The 22004-nt window shown below is 41.4% G+C and overlaps 1 protein-coding gene across 2 annotated transcripts in view; it reads right to left on the minus strand.

The window, feature by feature from the left end:
* The window catches only part of ITPK1 (inositol-tetrakisphosphate 1-kinase), a 160893-nt gene that overhangs the window by 111110 nt on the left and 27779 nt on the right, over positions 1-22004 (minus strand). The window contains exon 2 of one of the 2 annotated variants that reach the window (XM_068946871.1): positions 14819-14843. In XM_068946871.1, coding sequence (XP_068802972.1) covers positions 14819-14843 — 25 coding nt within the window. Of the gene's footprint in view, positions 1-1537; positions 1617-14818; positions 14844-22004 lie in introns of those variants that run through there. The other variant, XM_068946872.1, reaches the window with a different exon arrangement.

The raw sequence follows: 22004 nt of genomic DNA on the forward strand, positions 1-22004 counted from the left end.
CACATGAGAAATATTAAAGTAGATAAGTGTCCGTGGCTGCCCAGAGAAATCAGACAGGAGAAAAGAATCTGGTATATAGTCCCAGAAAAACAGACTGAAATCATAGGAAACACTGTATGTGCTCTTACATATAAAGAGGCATAAGGAGGGCAGTTAAAGAGCTGAGAGCTCTAACCACAATCAATGCCTTCTCATTCCCATTGCAAATGTAGGTTCTTCAACTCACCGATTTCTACAAATATCTGCAGAAAGGAGAGCACAACCACAGATAATCTCTTTAGGCCATGCACAGAACAGGACAGCAGCCTTTGGTTTGACCCACCCTGCCAGGTTAAACAGTGTATGCGATAACTGCCCAAAACAGCCTACATGTGTCAAGGCACAACCTGCCCTACCTTCTTATAGCTGGTTTATCTCAGCTAAACCCATGACTTTGACAACATAGTGACGTGAGAATTTCATCATCAGTAACACTCCAAACTTAAAGTAAGCTTGCAGCATTACAACCTTCAAGTCAATCAAGCAGGCTACCGCTAGAGATCTCAAACCCTCTACCTTAAAATGTATTAAGAGTCACATTCTTGCTGTTGTAAAGGAACAGAGACAATTCAAGAGACCATCCTTGTGCTGAAGAGTTGCAACTTACAGGTTTATCTTATGGCAGGGTAAGTCAGGAACTGATGAAATAGATTCAAGGTCCTTCATTAAGTCAATCTCCCTGTTTTAGTTAAGAACATCACTGCTCACGCTCAGCATTATCTTCATACCTTCCTTATAATGACAGCATATTTTGTATAGTATTTTTTCCAAGCAAGATAAGAACATGCTTCATTTTCTCCTCCTTGAAGACTTTGGATTCTAAGGTCATGAGACTAAGAATTTGGAAGTGACTGCAGGAACACCAGCATCAAAAAAACTGAGTATCAACAAAATCTCACCTTTTCCACTAAAAGTTGAGATTCAGACCCAAACTCCTTTAAAATTCAGTTTACACTAGATACAAATATTGCAATTTGGTTACTAGCCTAAAAGCTCAAGAAATGGTAGAATTTCTTCATCCCACATCCCAGAAGCATAAAGAAGAGTTAAAAATAAATAAAGCATGTCTTTCAACACTCAACATTTTCCCTCCATCTACTAACAGCCACTCAAACTTTTGAGGGGAAAAATAAATAAATAAAATCCATAAACACTCTACTATGTGCCTGTCAAATTACTATCACCCACCAAACACGGATGTGGGGCATGTCCCATATATTCAGTGCCCAAATCTCAGACCTTGGGGACAATTTTTAAAAAAAGAAAACGATCTCTGACTATATTCAGCTTTCACCTCCAGTACAAGGTGAGTCATTTAAGTCAAGCAAATTGTTCATCTCAGTATACAATAATTAATGGCTTGAAACATGCTGAAATACAGCCCTGAACTTATGATCCCGCTTAATATAAACAACAAAAACAACCCCAAAACACACCACCCATACAGTTTGGAAAAGAAATGCTGATTATAAGGAACATAACAACAGCAAAGTCTTACAGCATAAGCATAAGTCAGGATACACATCTAGATCCCAAAGCCTTCCTGGGTACTTAGATTCCTTATGTAACCATGGATCAGTCTCCTACTGTCCCTGTTTGATACAAAAAAATAGATATCACTTGGTGAAAGATTAATTTAAAAGATTTAACAGATTAAGATGTAAGTTGCTTTAATATCAGCGTTGCTCCTATTATAAAAACTTGGGAGATGCCCCTTTACAACAGCTGCAGACATCACATGAACATCTACAGAGTATCATTATATCAGGATGGCAAACACGCAAGTAAAGTCTCGAAAGCAAAACATTTTACAAACTGTCCCCCACAGAAATGTAAAACTCTTCAGCAGGTCAGCTGCTTTGTTTTGCTCTAAATTTCTATTTATTTGCTGTTTCTGGGTGTGTTTCTCATTGTTTTATGGTTCATCGTCCTAGCTTGAGCATGTCACAGCCAACCTCACTATGCCATAGGCTATTGCTGAGCAACCCTCTGCAAACACACAAAGTTCTTCAGACAAAATCATAAACAACCCTGACAAAGTCAATAAAGATGCAGCACATCAATTTTAAGAAAATTTACAAGAAATTAAAATTCATAGTTACCACCAACTATGCTTGGTATTCCTATCTACTGAAGATGAAATAAACTCTCTATTAACCCTTCTTTTAAGCATTAACTTGATGGCATTACTACACCAAACTTGGCTACAAATAGACATATCTGAGCAGTAACGAAGACTAGCTTCAAGATAGCATTTCCATGCACAGATTATTTTTCATGCAAGATTATGCCGTATTCACACTGCAATTCTTTATGCAATGCAAAAAAGCCAACATAGTGTTACTTGCAAATATGCAAATATTACTTCCAGATATGCTGAAAACGGAATTAAACTGCAGCCCTTCAGACAAGAGCTCTTGCAGACAAGAGCTATAAAGCAATCCTCAAAAAATAGAGGATATTCAGTACTAAGGAAAAAGGCAAAAGCAATCACATTCCTCGATCTGAAAAGGCCAAGATGGACTAATATTACGTTAATTCGCAGTTCAACCTCCTCCACAAGAAAGTTCCAGAAATGTATCCATTCCTGCACTATCAGCTTCAGGTGCCTCATCATATACTTGTCAAAATCAAAACAACTCCCCAGCTTATTTTCCCTTGAAATTATCAAGTTAAGAGTCTGTCAGTTCAGTTTGCTAGTTGCTTGAGGATCAGCTACCCCACTGTAAAAACAATCAAACGTCCTGGCTGATTTTCGGTTTGAATTTGTAAAGCTTCAGCTTTCAGTCTTTGAGTCTTTCTGGATTTACCTGCTAGATTAAAAAAAAAAAAATCCTTCAACTATCAGAATGTTTCTCCTCCAAGACATAAATGTAGGCCTTGCTCACGCAAACCCCAGGGCTCTGAAATAGCAATTCTCCAGCTTCTTCAAGACACATCACAAGAGACACAGAGCTGAGAGCTGTAAAAATACAGAGCAGATCCCTTCCTGGCTCTTAAGCAAGCACAAGACACCCCACAATAACTTCAGCTAATTCTGGACCACCACAACTCACACAACATGACCGTGGCTTAGGAGCTTGCAAGTCCCAGGTGGCTCAAGGGCCCTGGATTGGTCACACCTGCCTCCCTGAAGCATCTTCAGTTGGTGCTCAGCCCCTCCAAACTGAACAACCTGCTCTCCCAGTCTTGCCCTGCAATCTTGGTGCTTCTGTTCTTAGGGTTCAGCCAGGGCAACCTTACTGGCTGAAGAGGTCCTCCCTGCACACTAGAGCAAGGATGCACACAGGTTGGCTGAACAGGAACTTAGTAACCAGTGTCAGGAGCATGAGAAAAGTAGATCTGCTGAAAATAGAAACAAACCAAAACAAAAAAACAAACCAAACCAAACCTTGAGTACCCAAAAGTTGCAGACAGAGCTAGGAACTCCAACTCCACGCACTCGCTTTTACTTTCACAACACAAACCAACTACCCGCTGACCATTTGGGTATGCTGGTATCCTTACTCCTTACTCCTGCACAATATTGAAGTTGGGCCTACTTTATACCAGTGCAGAAATAAATACAAACCACTGAGCTGCTGTACAAAGTGCTGAGTGTCCTAAATAAGAAAGACGACCCTAAAACAATCAACGTGTAAAAGGTACTGTAAGGATATGTCATAGAACATACTGGACAGATTGAACATGTTCTGGTCAGGGTAGCTGCAAACAACATTAGAGATCAGCCATGCTAGCTCAGGCACAGCGCTATCACAACTACATAGCTCACAGTGCTAGCAAATCAAATACAGTTCGGGTGTGCATCCACTTCTACAGACCCGGTCCAAGAGATCCGATTTCTTTTTGTGATCCCTGAAACGTGAAGAGCTGCACTAATCTAACCATACAAATGGGTTAAAGAAGGTAAGAAGAAACCCAGTAGCCAGTAACACCCACCTTAAGACAAAGCAATCACAGCAGAAAATACAAATTTGCTTTTATCAAAAGGAAGCAGAAGAGAACTTCAGCATTCAACACACCTGTATGCAAGACTCAAAACTAGGGTGTAGTTTTCTAATCCAGCAGGAACAGAAAACAGTGCAAGGGCAGGGCACTGCCGGCAGGAACAAGGTCCACCGGCCAATGCAGGAGTTTCACTGTTTGAAACCCACCAGCAACACCAACCTGTTCTTCTGGCTTAGAGATGGAACGACAATCAGGAATAGGGATGGGTGGAAGGATCTGTCACCAGAAGGGAGCAAATGCTATTTCTACCTCCTTTTTAGTCTCTTACTTCACTGATCAGCTAGACATTAAGGGCTGGAATGGTATGCAAGTCATCACAGCAGGCTTATGAACATTTAATCTGCTTTGATTTCATTTCAAACTGCTTTGTACTTAAAGTTAAAAAGTTCTACATTTTTCCCTTTTATGGCTGCAGCTCTTTTTTCAGCCACTTAAGGATGTTATCATAAAGGAAAGGGTATTACAAGATAAGCTCATCTAGGTCACAGGAAAGAACATTTTCCAAGCTAACTTAAAGTACAAATGATCTCTCTGCAATCAGCATAAATTCTACAGACAGCAGTTAGCTTGTCCTCTAATCTTTGCAATCAGTAAGTCAATGAACAGTTTTAACACAGTAACTCTATGCTGCAAAGGTTACAGGACAGCAGAGTTGTGCAATGAAGATTCCTGCACAAAAAACCATTTTTCAGATGCACTTAGATCTTGGAGTAAAGGAAGTTAGTTCTTGGCTCCAATCAACAATTTACTATAAAAACAAAGCAAAAAGCTCTTCTCTGTTTGCAAAGTTGGCCAAAAACTCCACTGCAACAATTGTTCCCCTTACATTTCAGCCTCTTACAATATGAGCTCAGTCCCTATGGCATCTTTTCCATCCCATCTTCAGATGATTCTGTCAAAACACTGTAAATAACTTGTTTCCATTTTGGCAAGATGCCAGGAGGGGGAAAAAAAAGAAAGAAAGAAAGAAAGAAAGAAAGAAAGGTCTTCACTAACTAAGAAAGTAATTCCACCTTGTAACAAACAATTACTCTCCCGAAGACATGATATACATCTAAGTTAATATGTATAGCAACTTTAAACCATACAAAAAACCCTTTCATTCAGGGCAGCGCGCCTATCAGGAAATTAAATGAGGCAACTATCATTTATTGAAGCAACCTCAGATTTAAAAATGCATGATTAGTTAAAGGGAATAAGATACTGAATTATCTTGGATCTTAAAACAACAGCCCCAAAATAGTATAGGGTAAGTTCATTGTTTAATAATGACAGAAGTACTCAGTATGGTTTATACAGAGATATAGTCTCTGTTTTCCTACTCATAATCTCTGTTAATGCCTTTTTTTTTCCCCAAAGACTTAATTAATTCTCTCCAGCTGATAAGAAAAAGACGCAACATCCATAGTTTTCGATCAAGATTAAAGTGACTGACATATTTATGACTTGTTAATTAACAGTACTGCTTTAGGATCCTACAAATAAATAGGCAAACTTTAAGCAAAACCTAAGCCAACAACTTCTCTTGACATGCTTTTATTCATCTATAATAAAAGTAAACATTAGTTCTTTTACAAAAGAATTATTTTAATCATTTAATCATTAATCCTTTACAAAAAAACCTTAACAAAGAGAGAAAAATAAAAATAAAAAATACTACAGCATCACTGCTTCAGTGAGGAGTCTATGCTGCATATGAATTCAGGCTTCAGTTTGTTTCGTTTTTAATGCACCGCTGAATCACAGAAAGAGCAGCTGGATACCAAGCCTCCTTGGAACAACACTACCCAGCTTTACGGAAGAGTGAGCAGGAAGAGAGAAAGAGTACAGGCCGTAACCACACTGTACCATAGTGCTGCATGGATGAGGCTTGTCAGCTTTTGTCATTCCTCTGCATTTAGCATTTATAAGGATTCATTATTATGTGAGCAGCCCACAGTCTTTAAATGTACTAGCAGTATTATCCACAGTTAAAAGCTGAGCTACAGAGATATATTCACACTGCCCAACTGGAGGAAGCTCCCGTCTCCAGTTTCCCTATATAGTCTATGCAAAGAAAGCTCCCTGCCCTGAATCACCTCTTGGAAAAGAGCTTTCCAAAAGGAGGGGAGGGGCCATTTACTGCAGGACCACTTAGGACAGATCACATGACATCCTTAACAACTGCTTCGACCCATCTATTACCCATGCTTGGCCCATCCTTGCTGCCTGCACAGCCAACAGAGAACCACACTAACCTCATCTAGGAATTGGTAGCAGCTGTCTTCCTTTTTGACAAGTCATATGAGACAAGAGGGATAAAAGAAAAAGCAGCTCTCAAATTTTCCATAGATGTGACCTCATGTTAAAAAAGAAGCACATTTTGGGGACCCCACTTCTACCTCACCTTGAGGAAAGCATACTTCTAATCATCTTAAATCCTCCTGGATCTTAATTTTTCTGGGATTTCTCCTATGTTCCTCAGGCTGAGAGGCTACATTCAACAATTCCCATCCTAAGTTATTAATTGCACTGCTCTTGGTCAACAGTGCAAAGTCATCTTTAGCACTAAGTAGTCTCAAACACTAGACAAAAACTATAATTAAAAATAAATTATAAAAAAGCCCGTATTTTCTAACAACATGACAGGTTTTATAAAAAAGAAAGATATCACAAAATAGTAACCAAAGGCAAGGAAAACATCTACAGCATGTGCAGAAACCATATCTGTCTGGTCTGCCTCCCTTTAGATACGTAGCAAAAAGATCTATGCTGTTGCTTAAAAAAAAAAAAAAAAAAAAAAAAACCTTCCACCAAAATGCAGAGTTAACTGAATGATGAATTTTCTTACTAGCAAAAGACATCATTTTTAAAACACAGTACCCCTTGCCAAAAAGATCTAAAGTTCAGCTGTTCTGCTTTCAGACTTAAATTGAAGCCACTCTGTATTCTTCCACTGTAACTCCATGAAGAATATCAGATTTAGGAAACCATTTTCAGGCTTCACTGTGTTTGAATGTGTCTTGTTTAAAATAGGGTACCTATGCTAAGAGTTTCTTTAGCTCGAGGCTAACGATCAAATACAGTGAAACCTAAGAAACCTAGGTTTAGAACCTAATGTCTTTAAGTAGCTAGTTTTATTAGAATATCATGCAATCTTGTAATATGAATATGTTTATCTCATATAATTGTGAAATGATAGGAGAGCAAACAAGAATGCAATATAATGGATCTCCAGATATAAGTATCTCAGGGCACAGTTGAGATTGAAGGAGGAAGCCATTTCTGCAGAAGCTGGAGGAAGGAAGAGTCAACAGCATACAGTAAAGACTTTCCCAGACTGCACCGATCTTCTGCAGAGTCCACGGAAAGTTTAGACCAACCAGCATCCCCAATGAACAAGAAAGGCAGACAAATAGTCTCTTTTATTGTTTTTATGATGTTGTCTTTATAAAGCTTTTGTCCTAAGCAAGTAAATCTTAGCTTTACGACGGATAACATAACCATTGCCCCCAAAGGAACATCATTGTCTCTGTGGAACTTAACCCCAAGCCTGAAGACAGGGTCACAACTACTCCTACAGGCAGGAGCTCGCAGGTCTGCTGTAGTGAGGGCATTGAATTGTTTCACCCCCAGACTGACAAAGGATCATACATTCAGACCTGAGAGCTTATCTCAGGTTCAGAGGTACAGTCACCCCTGGAATTCTATCAAATTAGCTTCCCATCCTTCCTACTCCAAGAAGAAATTTCAGAAACCGAGTTCAAAAGAACTAATTGTGTATTTGCACTGCAGCATATAAACTGCAGTTTCAGCAAACCACAAATGAGTTTTTTGTTTTTTTTTTTTTTTAAAAGACACTTCCTGAGTTACGTGTCTCTAAACACACTCCATGTGCGTGTTTTGGTTCTATATCATAACACCTGCATCCAGTGAGACAAATAATCCTATTGTTTAACGCAGCCCAAAAATCAAAACCTGTTCTTTGTTGGCCCATAGGCACCACCATAGTAATCATGATCAATAAAAACAATGCCTAACTGCCATTTTCTGCAAAGACTGAGACTATATGCTGCAAAATATTCCTAGTCAAAAGGAGGCAAACATAGAGCTTTATTCCCAAGCATAAGAGCCAGCTTTTTCTTCAGGATCTTGTTTTCATTCCTACTGTTTCTTGAGAAAGGACTTACGAAGCTTTGCAGTTCATATTTGTATTTGGGAAGACACTTGTCTGCTGCTGACAGAAGTATTATACATAATTTTTGAACAACTTAAGTGGCATTTCACAACATAGAAGATTACCTCTATTAGATAATGCAGGCAAAATTGTTAAGGGAGTTGCCCAAATTGCCTGTAGCCAGTAATAAAGCAAAACAAATCCCCAGAGCAATCTCAGTCCCATTACAGTCACCAAATCCTTTGGCAGAGCTCCCAAAGGTATTGAGATTCCACTCAGGATGTCCCATCTTGCAGCCTTCAGCCCTGTGAGGTTTTGCTGTCTCATCACGACATACCTACCAAGGAGGTAGGGGAAGACAAAGGAGTTGGGCACAGCAGGTTCCACGCGCCAAAGCAAGACAAGCTCAAACCTGAAAGCCATTCATTACATATTAGTGGCTGATTTCTAAATTAGTAATGTTTTCACTCTGTTTTCTGAGAATGACTTCGGAGACCATACCTCGTTTAGGGCCAGTGGGATTCAGAGTCAAAAGAAATCAAACCTAGTCAGTCAGAGACTTTACACCTCTGAGCCACAAAGTCTACCTGACGGTTCTCTCATTCACACGCCAACAGTAAAGTAAAGCAGATATACCTAAAATTGCGATTGTTTGGCTTACTTTGTCTAATTTTTAAAGAATGAGTGCTTACTCTATTTAATCCACATGGTAGAGACGTACTGTAGCGTTCCCTTCCCCAACAAAGGTGTGTTTATTCTTCTGCCCCAATGGACCAGAAAGGACCAGGCTGTGCCTCACTGACCAGCCTGCTGATACAATGTGTTGCAACATGCCAAAAACATCTCTCCCTGCACCGGATCCTGTGCTTCTGGCTCGGCAATGCTGCTTGTTAGGTATCGAGATGGTCTCGCAGAGAAGGACAACCCCCTGCACCATTGAGAGGGGCCAGAGATACGATTTTGCTTGGGATTTGTTTTTCCACGGTCCCATTTTTTCTGGGAGATGAAGCAGTAATGTGTGATATATCGTTATAATTTTTTTGGAAGATCCACTCTGAGACATCCAAAATTTAACATTTAGGGCTGTTTGTGGAGCACCAAAGCTGAACAGCATCAGTATCTTCTCAGGATTGCATCCAGCAGCCCTCACCTTCAAGCATGTAGAAAGCACCTACATAACCCAGACTGGAGAAGGTAGGAAAGCTTTTTCAGTATCATTTCCAAAAACACGTTTAGGGCAAACACTGACTGCCATACCCAGGAGAACATGCACTTTACTGAGAGGCTGGCATGCAAGTAAAAATAAACCTTCTTCTCCTTGTACTAGAGAGCCAACTCTACAACATCTCAACAACCCTGCTTGCTTTGGAAGCTTTCCAGTCACATCTTTCTGTATACGCTATTGAATATATATTTTATAAGCTCCTTTTCTTGGTTAGACGTCGCTGTTACAAGCTTATTCCATTAATACTTCATATGAAAATAAACCTCTCCACATTTCAAGAAAATAATCATTCCCTGGCAACAATTAGTGGAAACTGCTGTCATCGGTATTTTACTTTGATTGAAGATTTAAATGGAGGGGAGCGGATCCTCCGTTACCGTTCACAGTCTTCAGCAAAACCCACAGCTCAAAGGGCAGTTTTCTTCTCAAAAGTAAAAGATTTCAAATATCTGAATTCCCAGAGAGTTGGGAAAAAAAAAGGAAACAAAACAGCAGGCTAGACCATTGTAACTACTATAATCAGCTGCTCCACACTGAAAAACATGTTGCTCTCCATATCCCATGGCTATTAAAAAAAAAAAAAAAAATCTGCAGCTTGAAATACAATGACTAATCCCACTTTTGTAGTCAACTGACTAGATAAAAGAGTGTTGCTGGTTATTAGAACCAAAAACATCCATCAAAAATAAGAAATCTTAACTATTTTAAATAGAAAAATGTGAACTAGAGCTCTAGGAAAGCTTGGGCGTGGAAATGCTTGAAACCGCTTTGAAGTTGCGAGAAATGCGAAGGCTCCAAACTTTGTCAGGCACAAAGACTGAACTGGCAATTTGTCAGAAGCCAAAGGGCTCCAGCTAATTATTCTGGATTTGCATAGCTTGTGAAACAAAAATAAATGCATGTCCCCATCAGAGGTACTTGTGATGATTTCCACTTCACTGCACTTTTTCAATCTTACATTCTTCAAATTATGCCAAACAGATTTTTCCTGAAAAACAAGGTATATGGAGATGTTCTCTCTTTTCCTCACCACTATACAAAGTCATAAGACACAGGCTACTTTACTGGTTAAAGTAGCACTGTCAATTTGCAATTCTAAATTTGTCCCTACCTTTGGCGTGGGGGGGGGAGGGGAGGGCAAGACTGAACAAAATCATGTTTTTACTAAAAGAAAATCAAAGTCTCTTTTATTTTTTTTTTTAAAACTACTCCAAAACCCATCAGCATTAGACTCCATTACTAGAAAAGAGAATACGTTTTAGCTTTAATGCCTCATTAGACAACGTAACTTCTGGGGCATTGAAGCTAGAGGATAAAGGAAATTCTTAAGAAATACTTGAGCACCGCCTGAAAAGCCATCCCTAGGCCAGTGCAGGAACTGCTCTCCCTCAGCCTTGCCAGCTGCTGCCTGCCCCAGCACATGCCCCGTGAGCACTGGCAGATGGGCTTCGGTCATATTTGTCACCTGCTCAGGGCATCGCCAGCCCTCCCTGGGCCTCTTGCAGCTGCTGCCTGCTCAAGCCGCTCCAGCTGAGCGGGCAGCTGCAAGGGGCTGGAGGAGGGAGCAAGGAAAAAGGGGGGAGAATGCGGAGTGTGCCAGACACCAAGAGAGCACCCTATGGCTCTGACTGGCCTGTCCCATCTTGTCCCTTTAAGGGGATATATAAGAACTGCCAAAGCAATTGCACAAGCATTACAGTCAGAACGCTTTTAAAACGCAACCTTAAGCTTCACTCCTGTTGAACCAGTACAGTCTTCTGTTGGAAGGAAGCGAGCAGAGCAGTAGTTGCATCAGGTCTGCCAAATACCTTCACTTGCTCTGCCCTTCCCTTCGTGCCCCACAGAACAGCATGGGAAAGCCTCTACACTGGGCAATGCACAGCCCCACGTGCTCACGGAGACAACCGCAGCTGTAATACGCGCTGTGCGCAGGTTTGAGACCACAGCTCCCAGAACACCATGGGGGCTGTACAGCAACAGGTTTCCTATGTGATCTTGGACACATCCTGGCCATCTTTTTATGCCTCAGCTTCCCTCCTGCAGAAGTGGGACAAGAGTACTTCCCTCCCTCACAGTGTACAAAAACTGTAAGGAGCCTAATTCAAAAAGCACTCTGAAACTGTGGTGATGCCCACTGAAAAATCAAGTAAGTGACCTGCCACAAGGCATGGCATTCTGTTAACAGCCCATATTTAAAAACCAGGAAGACATTTGGTCGCTGTTTCTTGCGATATAACAGCGGTTTGTAACTGCCTCACTGACTTGCATTTCAGCTGCAGAAAGTAAACTTAGATTCAAAACTTCTCCAAATCTGAAAGATGCTGCTACTCACAGTTCTGCCATTGCCTGCTGGCAAAAAAAAATAAACGAGATAACCAGCTCAGAATAGACCCAGGACCCTCAAATGTTTACATGTAGGCTTAGACTTGCACTGTCTTTGGGAATCTTGTAACATGGAATACTTTTTATTTGCTTCATCTATCTTTTAAGCCAACTAGCTTGAGGGATGTTATTCAATTGTACAAAATAACATCACACATTTCAGCTTCGTGCATGGAGTTCACAATGAATTCTTATTAGGTGAGAATTTAATTAGCATTTCTAACAGATTAACCACTTTTCACTATGCAAGTTTGGAGGTTCGTTCTTTATTTTCAATATGGTGCTTGAATAAACGTCTTACTCCTGGATACAGGAACATGCTGCTTAGCATCCCGTTGCCAGGCCTGCTCTTGCAGTACTTCTCTTCAGAGGGTGCAGGTTTCCCAGCTCAGTAATAACAAAGCTCTACTCTTTCAGCTGGAACCAAAAGTCTGAGTCAAGACAAAAACGCCGAACTCGAACACAAGTCACAGAATCTTAATAGCTGTCCAATAGCAGCTCATTGCTAATCTGTACGCTGAAAGTCGCCATAAGAAAGCAAAATAAGAGGATTTCATTAGTCTAGGTAAAGGAGAGAGAACCATCTTAATTTCTCCCTGGATGAAGGGAAGAGAAATAGTATTAGTGCTTACTGGAGACTTACTTTCTTCTAGTAGGAAGATCTTTCCTGCTCTTGCACAACATTTTAAGAAAAGAAAACACTTATGTCTGTTCACAGAAGTCAATACATACCTGTCTCGCCCATCAGAGCTTTGCTATCTGGAAAACAGTAACTGAATTTACTTTCTGAATCACTACTCATTACTGGAAAGCACATCTATTTATATAAACATGCTAAAATACATTCAGGAAGTTTTTGAATTTATGTAAACAGGAACAGAGATAAACGGGCTGTGTATTTTGGGGGTTTTGAGTTACTTGTTTATTGTCAGGAGTAAGAGCTGGCTTCTCTTGAGACAGCTCACAACAGGATATGTTCCTTAAAGGGTGAGAAGAGGGATTAAATCCAAGAAACCCTGCTGCTTAACACAGGAAAACAATATTCCTTCTGTCAAATAAACTTTGTCCAGCAGATAACACCAAGGCATCCCCCATCTAGCAGCAGGCTAGCACAACGCAACCACACAAGGTGACACCAACTAAGCTTTCTAGTAACGCTACATGGGAAAAGAGCATGTTTCTGATACATCCCCTACTGGCTACAAGTACATTCATCAGGTAATATGAAGCAACGGACACGTGACAGGCCGGGGTGATAGTGCACAGCCATCCATCCTGTTCCAGCAGAGCACTGCGCTTCAGTGTTGAGGTATGCCTTCGGGGCACAGATTCCCAGTAGAAACTGGTCTGGCATTTTCACTATGCCGTGAAATCTGAAACTGTGAAGTACCTTTACACAAAGTCCTGCCTCTTTCTGTCCAAATGTTTCCCAACATGCTCTTCCAGTAAAGGAAACCTTCTCAGTTATTTTTGTCTTTCTGACGACTAGCAATTAAGCTACACAAACCTCAGCAACAACAAATTAATTTGTGTACCCTGCATACACTGTTATAGCAAATACTAAAGTAACACATGGAAGGACAGCAACTTTTAACTCATGAGATAAAACGGAATCTGCTCAGCTACTGGGAGCACTATTGAATTCACCTCATACGGGCACCTCACTGCCTAAATGTACAGAGCAGACACGAGGTGCATACAACAAATGCAGACACCAGACCTTGGGGTATTATTAAAATAACAGTGTGCCATAGGTGACACCAACACAAATATAAGCTAGCTTTCTCCTTGTGCTGCTCGTGAAGCTGTGCTTTGCAATTGCTGCTTGCATTCATCAATCTGGAGGTGCCACATCAGACTGGATGAAAGAAGCTGCTCCTTAGCTCTAGGCAATAGGAGGTACAAGCAAGGAAAATGACCCCGTGGTTGTGAAAGGGTCCTAGAAGTATGGTTAAATCCAGTCATTAAAGCACATGCCCTCTTTCCTTGTAATGTCACACAATTCTCATAATCATATATTCCTGAAAAGGACATTCTCCAACTTAACTAGCAATGAGAGTTTTTTTTAGAAGCCTTTTTGATGGTGGATTCTTTAAAATCATATGGTCTGACTTTTCCAAATTTCAAGTACCTTTCTCCACTCCCTCCAGACGTTAAGAAGCATCCGCTACCAATGGCTCACACCCACGTTGTTCTCTTTTCCCTCCTCCTCTCTTTATTAAGGGGGTTACAGCTCTGCTACTGAGTTACTGCAAAACGCTTGTGTGGGCAACACACTGACAACCTTAGTGTGTAAAACGAGCATTAGATAAGCATTAGCAAGAACAAAACTTGTGACATGCAGCTCTTCAAAGTACACAAAATAAGCTAGAAGAAAAAGCACATCTCCCCTTTGATCTTTTAGGGTTACAGTGCTCTGAGGTGTTATTCACGCAACACAGCTGCCACAGAAACATAATTCCTTTCCCAAGATGCCATTATCCTTTAAGTAACATGTTGTGTGAAATATGACCATTCAGATCTGGTAAACAGAAAACGTAGCCAACACCTGAGCTCATCAGTAGATGTAGTAAAACTCCAAGGCACTCCAGTGTCATTTCTCTGCTCACTGGGTTGCAAGAACATTCCTTCTATCATGGTTCCTTTTAAAGGACACCTCCTGTTTCTGCTAAGCCTGACCCTCCTTAAATGCAATAAGCACAGATTAACATCACCTAATCAATTATCAGATCTTATTAGTTAACAGGGACAAGAAAAGCCTAACTGCATCCTCACTTTCATCAGTGCACACGCTGACCCTAAGACTGAAAGGGTTCAACTCACAAATACTTAGCAAAATGGGATTCACTATTTCCAAACATAGTACCTGAGTAACACCAGAGAAGTGAAGAAAAAAGAAAGGAAAAATAATTAATGGTGATGGTGACATTTAAATGACAGCATTTACATTCAGTAAACCTTCTTTATAAGAAAACAGAGGAAAACAACTGAATATAGTTTTTACTCACCTGCACTACTTCTACTCCTCTTTTCCTGGAAAAGAAAAGAAAAAAAGAAAGGGTTATTTTTGGAAACACGGGGAAAATATAAATCAAACGCTAATGAAAAAGAGTTGCTTCGCATTAGAACGCAAACAATGAAAATCTGCACTAATGTACCTGATTCAAATTCAGGAAAGCACTTGTTCAATTCCATCCCTGTCTAGGAAGCACTTCAGCAGCTTCTGAATCACGGCCTCAGAAGCGACGCAAGCTGCATACTAAGCAGCTCCACTGCTGGGGCTGACACAGCTGCAGGTGAGCAGAGGTAGGAAGTGGGTGATGTTAAGTAGCGAGCATCTCAATATGAATCATTTTTACTTTGCTCTTCATTTCTCCTCTGCCCCCCACAGCGTGCAAATTGCACCACAGAACATTTCACACGCTTGACAGTTCTCCTCTGATTCGGATCCAAAGGCACATGTCTAAACATCAGTGAGAACGAACATGGCATCCTGATGTCATCTCTCCTATTTACAGCTTTGCCCTATCCCCATCTTCCTGGTACACAGAACACTTCCCAGAGTTATACAGATAGTGAGTGATTTACATCTATCAGTAATGTCATCTACTTTCCAACCTTCCCCAAGAAAACTTCTGAGTTGTCCCAGGGCTTGTCTGCATCACAGGCACAAAAACATCCAGGCCAGCTCCACAGCCTAACCCTAGAAACAGGGCACCGAGGGGCACAAGGCAAGGATACAGGCGCTGGTCAGGTCCAGAAGAGACAGACAGCCCTGGAGCTAGAACGCCCTGCCCTGATGTGTCATCCCGCTGCAACCACATGTGTATCCTGAATATATCCTCATACACCCACTGCTCAAGATAGACTGTATATCCTGGGAGCAGCACCTCAAAACTGCATTTTTTCAAGACTCCAGCTGGTGACTGGTATTGCACTATGTCCGATGGGCCCAACTGCACAGGCCTCAGCAGAAGGGTTGCTGCACCTCCTACTTCTCCTGTGTAGCTGTCCAAGCATGCAAGTGAACACATGTGGCTTCAACCCCGTAGGGCAAGCATGCCCCAACCTTACAGCCTAAGCGAGCCTGCAAGCTCCCTGTACATGCACCAGCCACCAGTGCTGTAGGATTTTTTGGGGGTAAAACAGGACACAAACACAGGTATGTGACAGGGAGAAATACGGTATATTGCAATATCCTGTTCTAGACAGTGGGGAATTTGGATGCAAGGACACCACAGAGGGCACCGCTCCACAGCTTAAATACATCCTTGGATTTCAATTCAAGGATAGACTTGTGGTCACTCCAGGTCCTGCAGAAGCAGAGTCCAAATACTTAGGGTCTGCCAGGAAGGTACAACCCTTGGAACGTTGCTTTGGCCATAGAGTGAACAGGTCTAGTGACTCTGAAAAGTCAGGACAAGAGGCTGGAGAGCCTCTGTCATACACCAAAACATTGAGAACTGCAATTGGCACAGCCAAGTTTAGGCAAATCTGTAGACGTGGCTTGTCTACTCTGCCAGTGTGAGAATTGAGATTCAGGTATACGCAGCCACACAGAACTCAGTTGTTGCGTTTGACAAGCTATCAAGCAAAACAGAACATTTCTGCTTTAAGTCTTGAGAGCAGAGCTGAACCTCTGGGAAGAGGACCAGTCATCTCTACTCTATGCTATTTTCCCAAGGAATGCAAGCTTTTTAAGTATATTATAACCATCTTTTCATTTATGAAGACGTAGGGAATTTAATCTAAGAATCAAAAGCCTCAGCGAGTAGAAGCCTAGCATTTCTTTTCCTTACTCCTGCTAAACTTGTACGTGAAAGCCTTTTTGAGGAGGTCACAGAGCAGGACTGCCTAAATCTGTCCACAGTGACTTTCTATCCAATAGCAACGATGTTGTTGTCCATAACTGCAACTGCTGCACACTGCTGAATACACAATGGCTCCTCCAGTTTTCTGCCCAGTACAGTAGGTCTTTCTTTTGGAAGGTCATTACAAAGATGCCCAGAGGGACAGGCAATCAATCAGCGTCTATGACACAAATTGCTCCCTTCTTTCACTTTTCCAAGTCTGGAGTTTCTCTGGCCTAGAAGCAGCACGCCCTCCACACCCACGACAGAGAGCTCACCATTGCTCGGCATGGAAATTAAAAAGAAAATGAAATCAAGCACCCCTTACAGAGAATTTCAAAGCCCTCTCGCAGATAACTGTAGTCTGTAAATGGGAGGTGATTTATATGCTGCCATTACAGTATGGCAAACATTGCTGCAGCAAGTCACTGGAGGCTAGCCAGATGCTTACTTCTAACAGCGTTATGGTGGGGGGAATTGAATCTTGTAGAGAAAGAGTTAATAGCCACATTGTTTTAACAATGATTTTCACACAACTAAGCAAAATAAACAAGATATAACAGGTAGGGAGTGCTTCTTTGTAAGTAACTGCAGCTGCCCACTCAGAAGCATTCCAAGAATTGTAAGCTAAAACTTAAAATAATCAAGCCAGCTACATTTTTGCTGTGCCTGCCTTGGAGTAAACAGAACAACTCAAATTGCCGTTGAAACATGCCAGGCTTCAGTGTCTCGGAAAGGGCTACTCCAGAGCCCCTCGAAGAACGGAGGCTGACGGGAAAGCTGCGTTTTCTGCCTTGCCTGCACACACACTGAATAAGCTTTGTTCTGCTTTGAAGAAGAGAAATACTCTCAAGCTGGCTGCCAAAGCCACTTGAGAAAGAATCTTTCCAAAGGCTTTCTATAATGCCCCCCCAAAACGGACTCCACAAATTTACTAGGATTTGTTGAAACCAATTGCCTTGCACCAGCGCAAAGGAAGAAGCCAGACTACCACTTTTGTTTGTGCCAGCATAGAAACAGCAAGAGAAGAGCTGTCTGATGTTGGATATGAAGTCACACATGCTTAAAAAGCTAAAGGAAGGAGGAAATGATTAGCAAGGTTGGCTTGCAGTTCTGGGTCTTCCTCTTTTTCAGAAGTGGGATTTCCCCTTTGGTTATCTGAAACATTGCAATATTTTTATATTTAAACACAGGGGAGAAGGAACCATAAAAGCATACATATTTTGAGAACGAGGTAATTTGGGAAAAATCTTCTGCCAAATGTTTTTTTTTTTTCTGAAAAGAAGTTGTTTAAACAACAAAAGATATCCAAACAACCAGGACGACCAACACACATACATGGATGGCATTAGCCGACTCTCCACTCCAAAGATTTCCCAAGTCACCAACTCCAACCTTTCAGGCTGGGCAGGTCACACACAGGCACAAGGCAGTAAGACATCTCTTACGCAAGCAAGCACACGCGCAACGCCACGTAACGCCACGGTGACTGCCCTACCTCACACGTGAAGGGGCTCAGGGACAGGCAGAGACAGAAAGCTGACTCCAGAAACTCTAGGAGCCTCAAAAAATAACCAGACAGAAAGAAACACTCTGTAGGCCACCAAAACAATTCACCAACAAGAGGCTATCTGCAAGGGGCTCTTCAGTGCAGACAAAACGGTTACCGAATTTATTGTTCTGGGAGACAGATGCAGCCATAGACTGGCCACTACTGCTTTATATGTGCTTAAAAAGCTAGTTAGAAAAAACTCATCCTACACCCTACGTATACTTTCTTTTGGGCTGTTTCGTTAACAGAGGACAGGCTCTTTATTAGCTACACTGAAACACTCACCACAGATGCGCTAAATATACATGAGATACTTTGACAAACTCTTCTCCCAGCACAAACCACAGATGCTTGTATAGGTGCAGAGCCCTGACTCAGACTTTGGCGCGGAGAACCAAAACCACCACAAATTCTTCCAGACAAGACGGCTAAGGTAAGCGAAGGATACAAGAGACGAACGCTTCCAGTCATGCCAACACCTATTGTAAAGGCAGGTGGTCCCTCAGTGGGGCTGCTTCACCTGGAGATGTGACCACTATTGCTGTGCTCCTCTGTGAAGTTCAGTGCTGCCCATGACCTTTCTTTCCTCTTGTGCACCTTGCAACCAAGCTGAATCCCACCAGCAGAAGGGCTCCTATACCCAGCTTATCTGCCTCATGATATTGACTATACAAAACCCCCAGCAAGTCTGTTTTTCTGAGAAAAGAGTCTTATTAGCTGTAAGCATTTCCCTCCTCCCTCCAAACAGGCAACATGATTGGGCCAAAGAGAGTCTATCTGCCTGATTTCACTGCACAGATGTCAAAAAAAAAAAAAAAAAGTTAATTCTAAACTGTATTCCCAGAGGTCACTATTTTTAAAATACATCCATTCCAAAGAGTATTTAGACAGGGATCTTATATTCCAGTCATCAGCCCAGAAAAAAAAAATATATATTAGCAACTGCTACAAAACCACTGGAAAAAAAGAGAGGGAGAGAAAAAAAAATGGTTTAAAGTGGTAAAGCTAAACACTTCATTTGCAGCAAAGCTTCAATACTTTCATTGGGCACAGCGTGCCTAAAGCCACAGAAACCTATTCACTGACTAGCGTTTCCGGCGCAGCCTTCCTTCACCACAGAGCTCTGTTTAATCATACGCTGTAATGCTTAAAGAAAAACAGAAGTGTTCATCATAAGTTACAGGATAATGCAGTAGTAATATAGAATAAAACCCGGAAGATTATGGCTTGTTAGTTCCATACCTGAGACCAGCGAACAGCTCTACTTGACAATGCAAGCCTCATATGCAATAGTGATTAAAATCTTTACCATGCAAGTTGACTTCATGTTTAATTTAGGACGATCCATGGATTTAAACAAGAATCTCAATATCAAGTTACTATAATCTCATTATTTCATGCTCTGGAACCTATTTTACCACAGTCTCAAACTAGGTAAAATTGTTCCATTAATTTATTTTACGTTCCAAGTAAACAGTTTGGACTTAATATTTCCCCAAAGCACCTAGGGCCTGAACATTACAACACTATGCTAGTGAATTATAGTTAAAAACAGAAACTGATTGTCAGGTCACATATTATAGTCATGGTTAAACTAACTAGCATATTTTTGCTGCCTGGTCTGAGTGACGGGTAACAAAACTGTCAAGCATTCAGAATTTCAAAAACAAAGAACAATCATTGTATTTGTTTTAATAACCTAAAAAGTTATTAATGCGTGCATTGAAGTTCATTTTTTCAGATAGGAGAATGTTTCACCTCCAAATCTCTCATTTAAGAAGTAGCACATAATAATAATGTATTGCTTTGATATAAAAAATAAAAACTTTTTTCCAGAAGAGCAATATCTCAGCATCAATGGGAGATTTAGAAATATTAATGAATCAGAGCAAAAACCTGCATCCATTAAGAGACTTTCCATCACACTGAAATTATCACAACTTAAGGATGGCACCATGCAACCACCACCAGAGCTAAGTGCAAAATACAGCAAACATTGTATATTCACACCTTGCAGATGCCTTGTTTCTCCTCCTAGCACAAAGGCTAGCTCAGCCAGTTTGTCTTCTTTTCTCTGTCAGGAGGGCACCCCACATTTTTGCTATTAAGTACTTGTGAGGATCCTTGCTTTTATCATCTTTCATCACTGAGGGACTCTATCTTATTGTCCATCAGGGAAGTAACTAATCAGCATCCCCAAAACGAGATGCTCACTGTCAGGAGGCCCAGCCTCATGGTGAGAGCCATCAATTCACACTGAAGTTAACTGAAGGGATCTGAAATACTGTAAGACTCTGTTGTAATGCGAAGGGTGTGTGGGGGAGGTGGGGGTGTGTGGGGGAGGTGGGGGTGTGTGTGGGGGGGTGGGGGTGTGTGTGGGGGGGTGGGGGTGTGTGTGGGGGGGTGGGGGTGTGTGTGGGGGGGTGGGGGTGTGTGTGGGGGGGTGGGGGTGTGTGTGGGGGGGTGGGGGTGTGTGTGGGGGGGTGGGGGTGTGTGTGGGGGGTGTTTTAATTCAGTCTATTAAGCAGTCAATTAATCAGAGTTAAGTCTTCCCAATTTAAAACCAACTATTCTTACCTTTCAGCAGGTTTTGCCCCCTTCTGTAATCAATATTTCTTGGAGATTTACAACTGAAATGGATCAGAAGTTGGCATAAGGTAAGGGGGTTGGTTTTTTCCCCCCTCACTTTTCTCAAAGCACCCTAAATCCAAAGGAGGAGGGAAATAAAGTACACTCTCATAGTCATGCATCAACAGCCAACATAGCATTACTGAGAAAAGGTGTCACTTAAAACTTTGCCTATGTGCTCTTTAGATGGGCTGAAAATTGAGAGACTTCTGGCTGTCACAGGCGACCATTTAAACTGAAAATCACTGAGGCATTCTTCTGTGCATTTCCTCCCTGTTTTATATCAACAGGGAACAGTCCTAGCAGTAGGAGCACTCATACATCAAACACTACAACACCATAAGTGATTTTCACACCATCATCCTATTCACACAAGACATTTGGCAGAACCATCTGATCTTCTCCCCATCTTCAAAGCATTATACCATCCCATTTACAACTATGAACGTGCTCCTTAGAGTGCTGTATCCGAATAAAGTGCCAGACAACAGACTAGAAAATAGTCCAGGGCAGGGCAGGCAGCAGCATCCTCTTTAGCATCCACCTGAGGCACTGCAATGCTTCCCCTTGCCTTACATTCCCACCGCAACATATTTACCAGTACCTCACAGCAAAGAGCTCAGCTAAGAAAAAGCTAACCCAACACACTGCAAGACCAGTGACAAACTGCAGCATCCAAACCAAAACATAATTTCGGAAGCAAAGTTTAAAAGCCTTCAGAGGTTCAAGCGGGGAGAGCCATGAAAGAAAGAAACCAGATGCTTTAAACAGTAACTGGAAGGAAATAAACTGCCTTCAGTCACTAAACATTAAGACTAAGTTTCAGCAATGGTTTCATGAAACATTACAGGGTTACTAATTTCAACATTACATAACAGCTATTACGGAAATAAAATCTGTAAATCATAAAAGTCATAAAAGCCATTAAGTCGTGAAACACAAACTTGAAAGGATCTGTTTTCTTCTTAAACTAGATATATAACACAGATTAGTGCTGCTACGTTCTGCAAGACTTTCTTCCTGGAACTAGAGCCCCATGTTCGGGGAGCCGATATGCATTGTTCTCCCAGCAGGGACACAAAATCTTTAGCACGGTTTTTTAAGAAAGAAAAAGTGAGGAGCCATCATAGAGAAAAGAGAACGATTTACAGCAGCACAGAAAAA

The sequence above is a fragment of the Struthio camelus genome, chromosome 5 (genome assembly GCF_040807025.1).
Source record: "Struthio camelus isolate bStrCam1 chromosome 5, bStrCam1.hap1, whole genome shotgun sequence".
NCBI classification, from domain to species: Eukaryota; Metazoa; Chordata; class Aves; order Struthioniformes; family Struthionidae; genus Struthio; species Struthio camelus.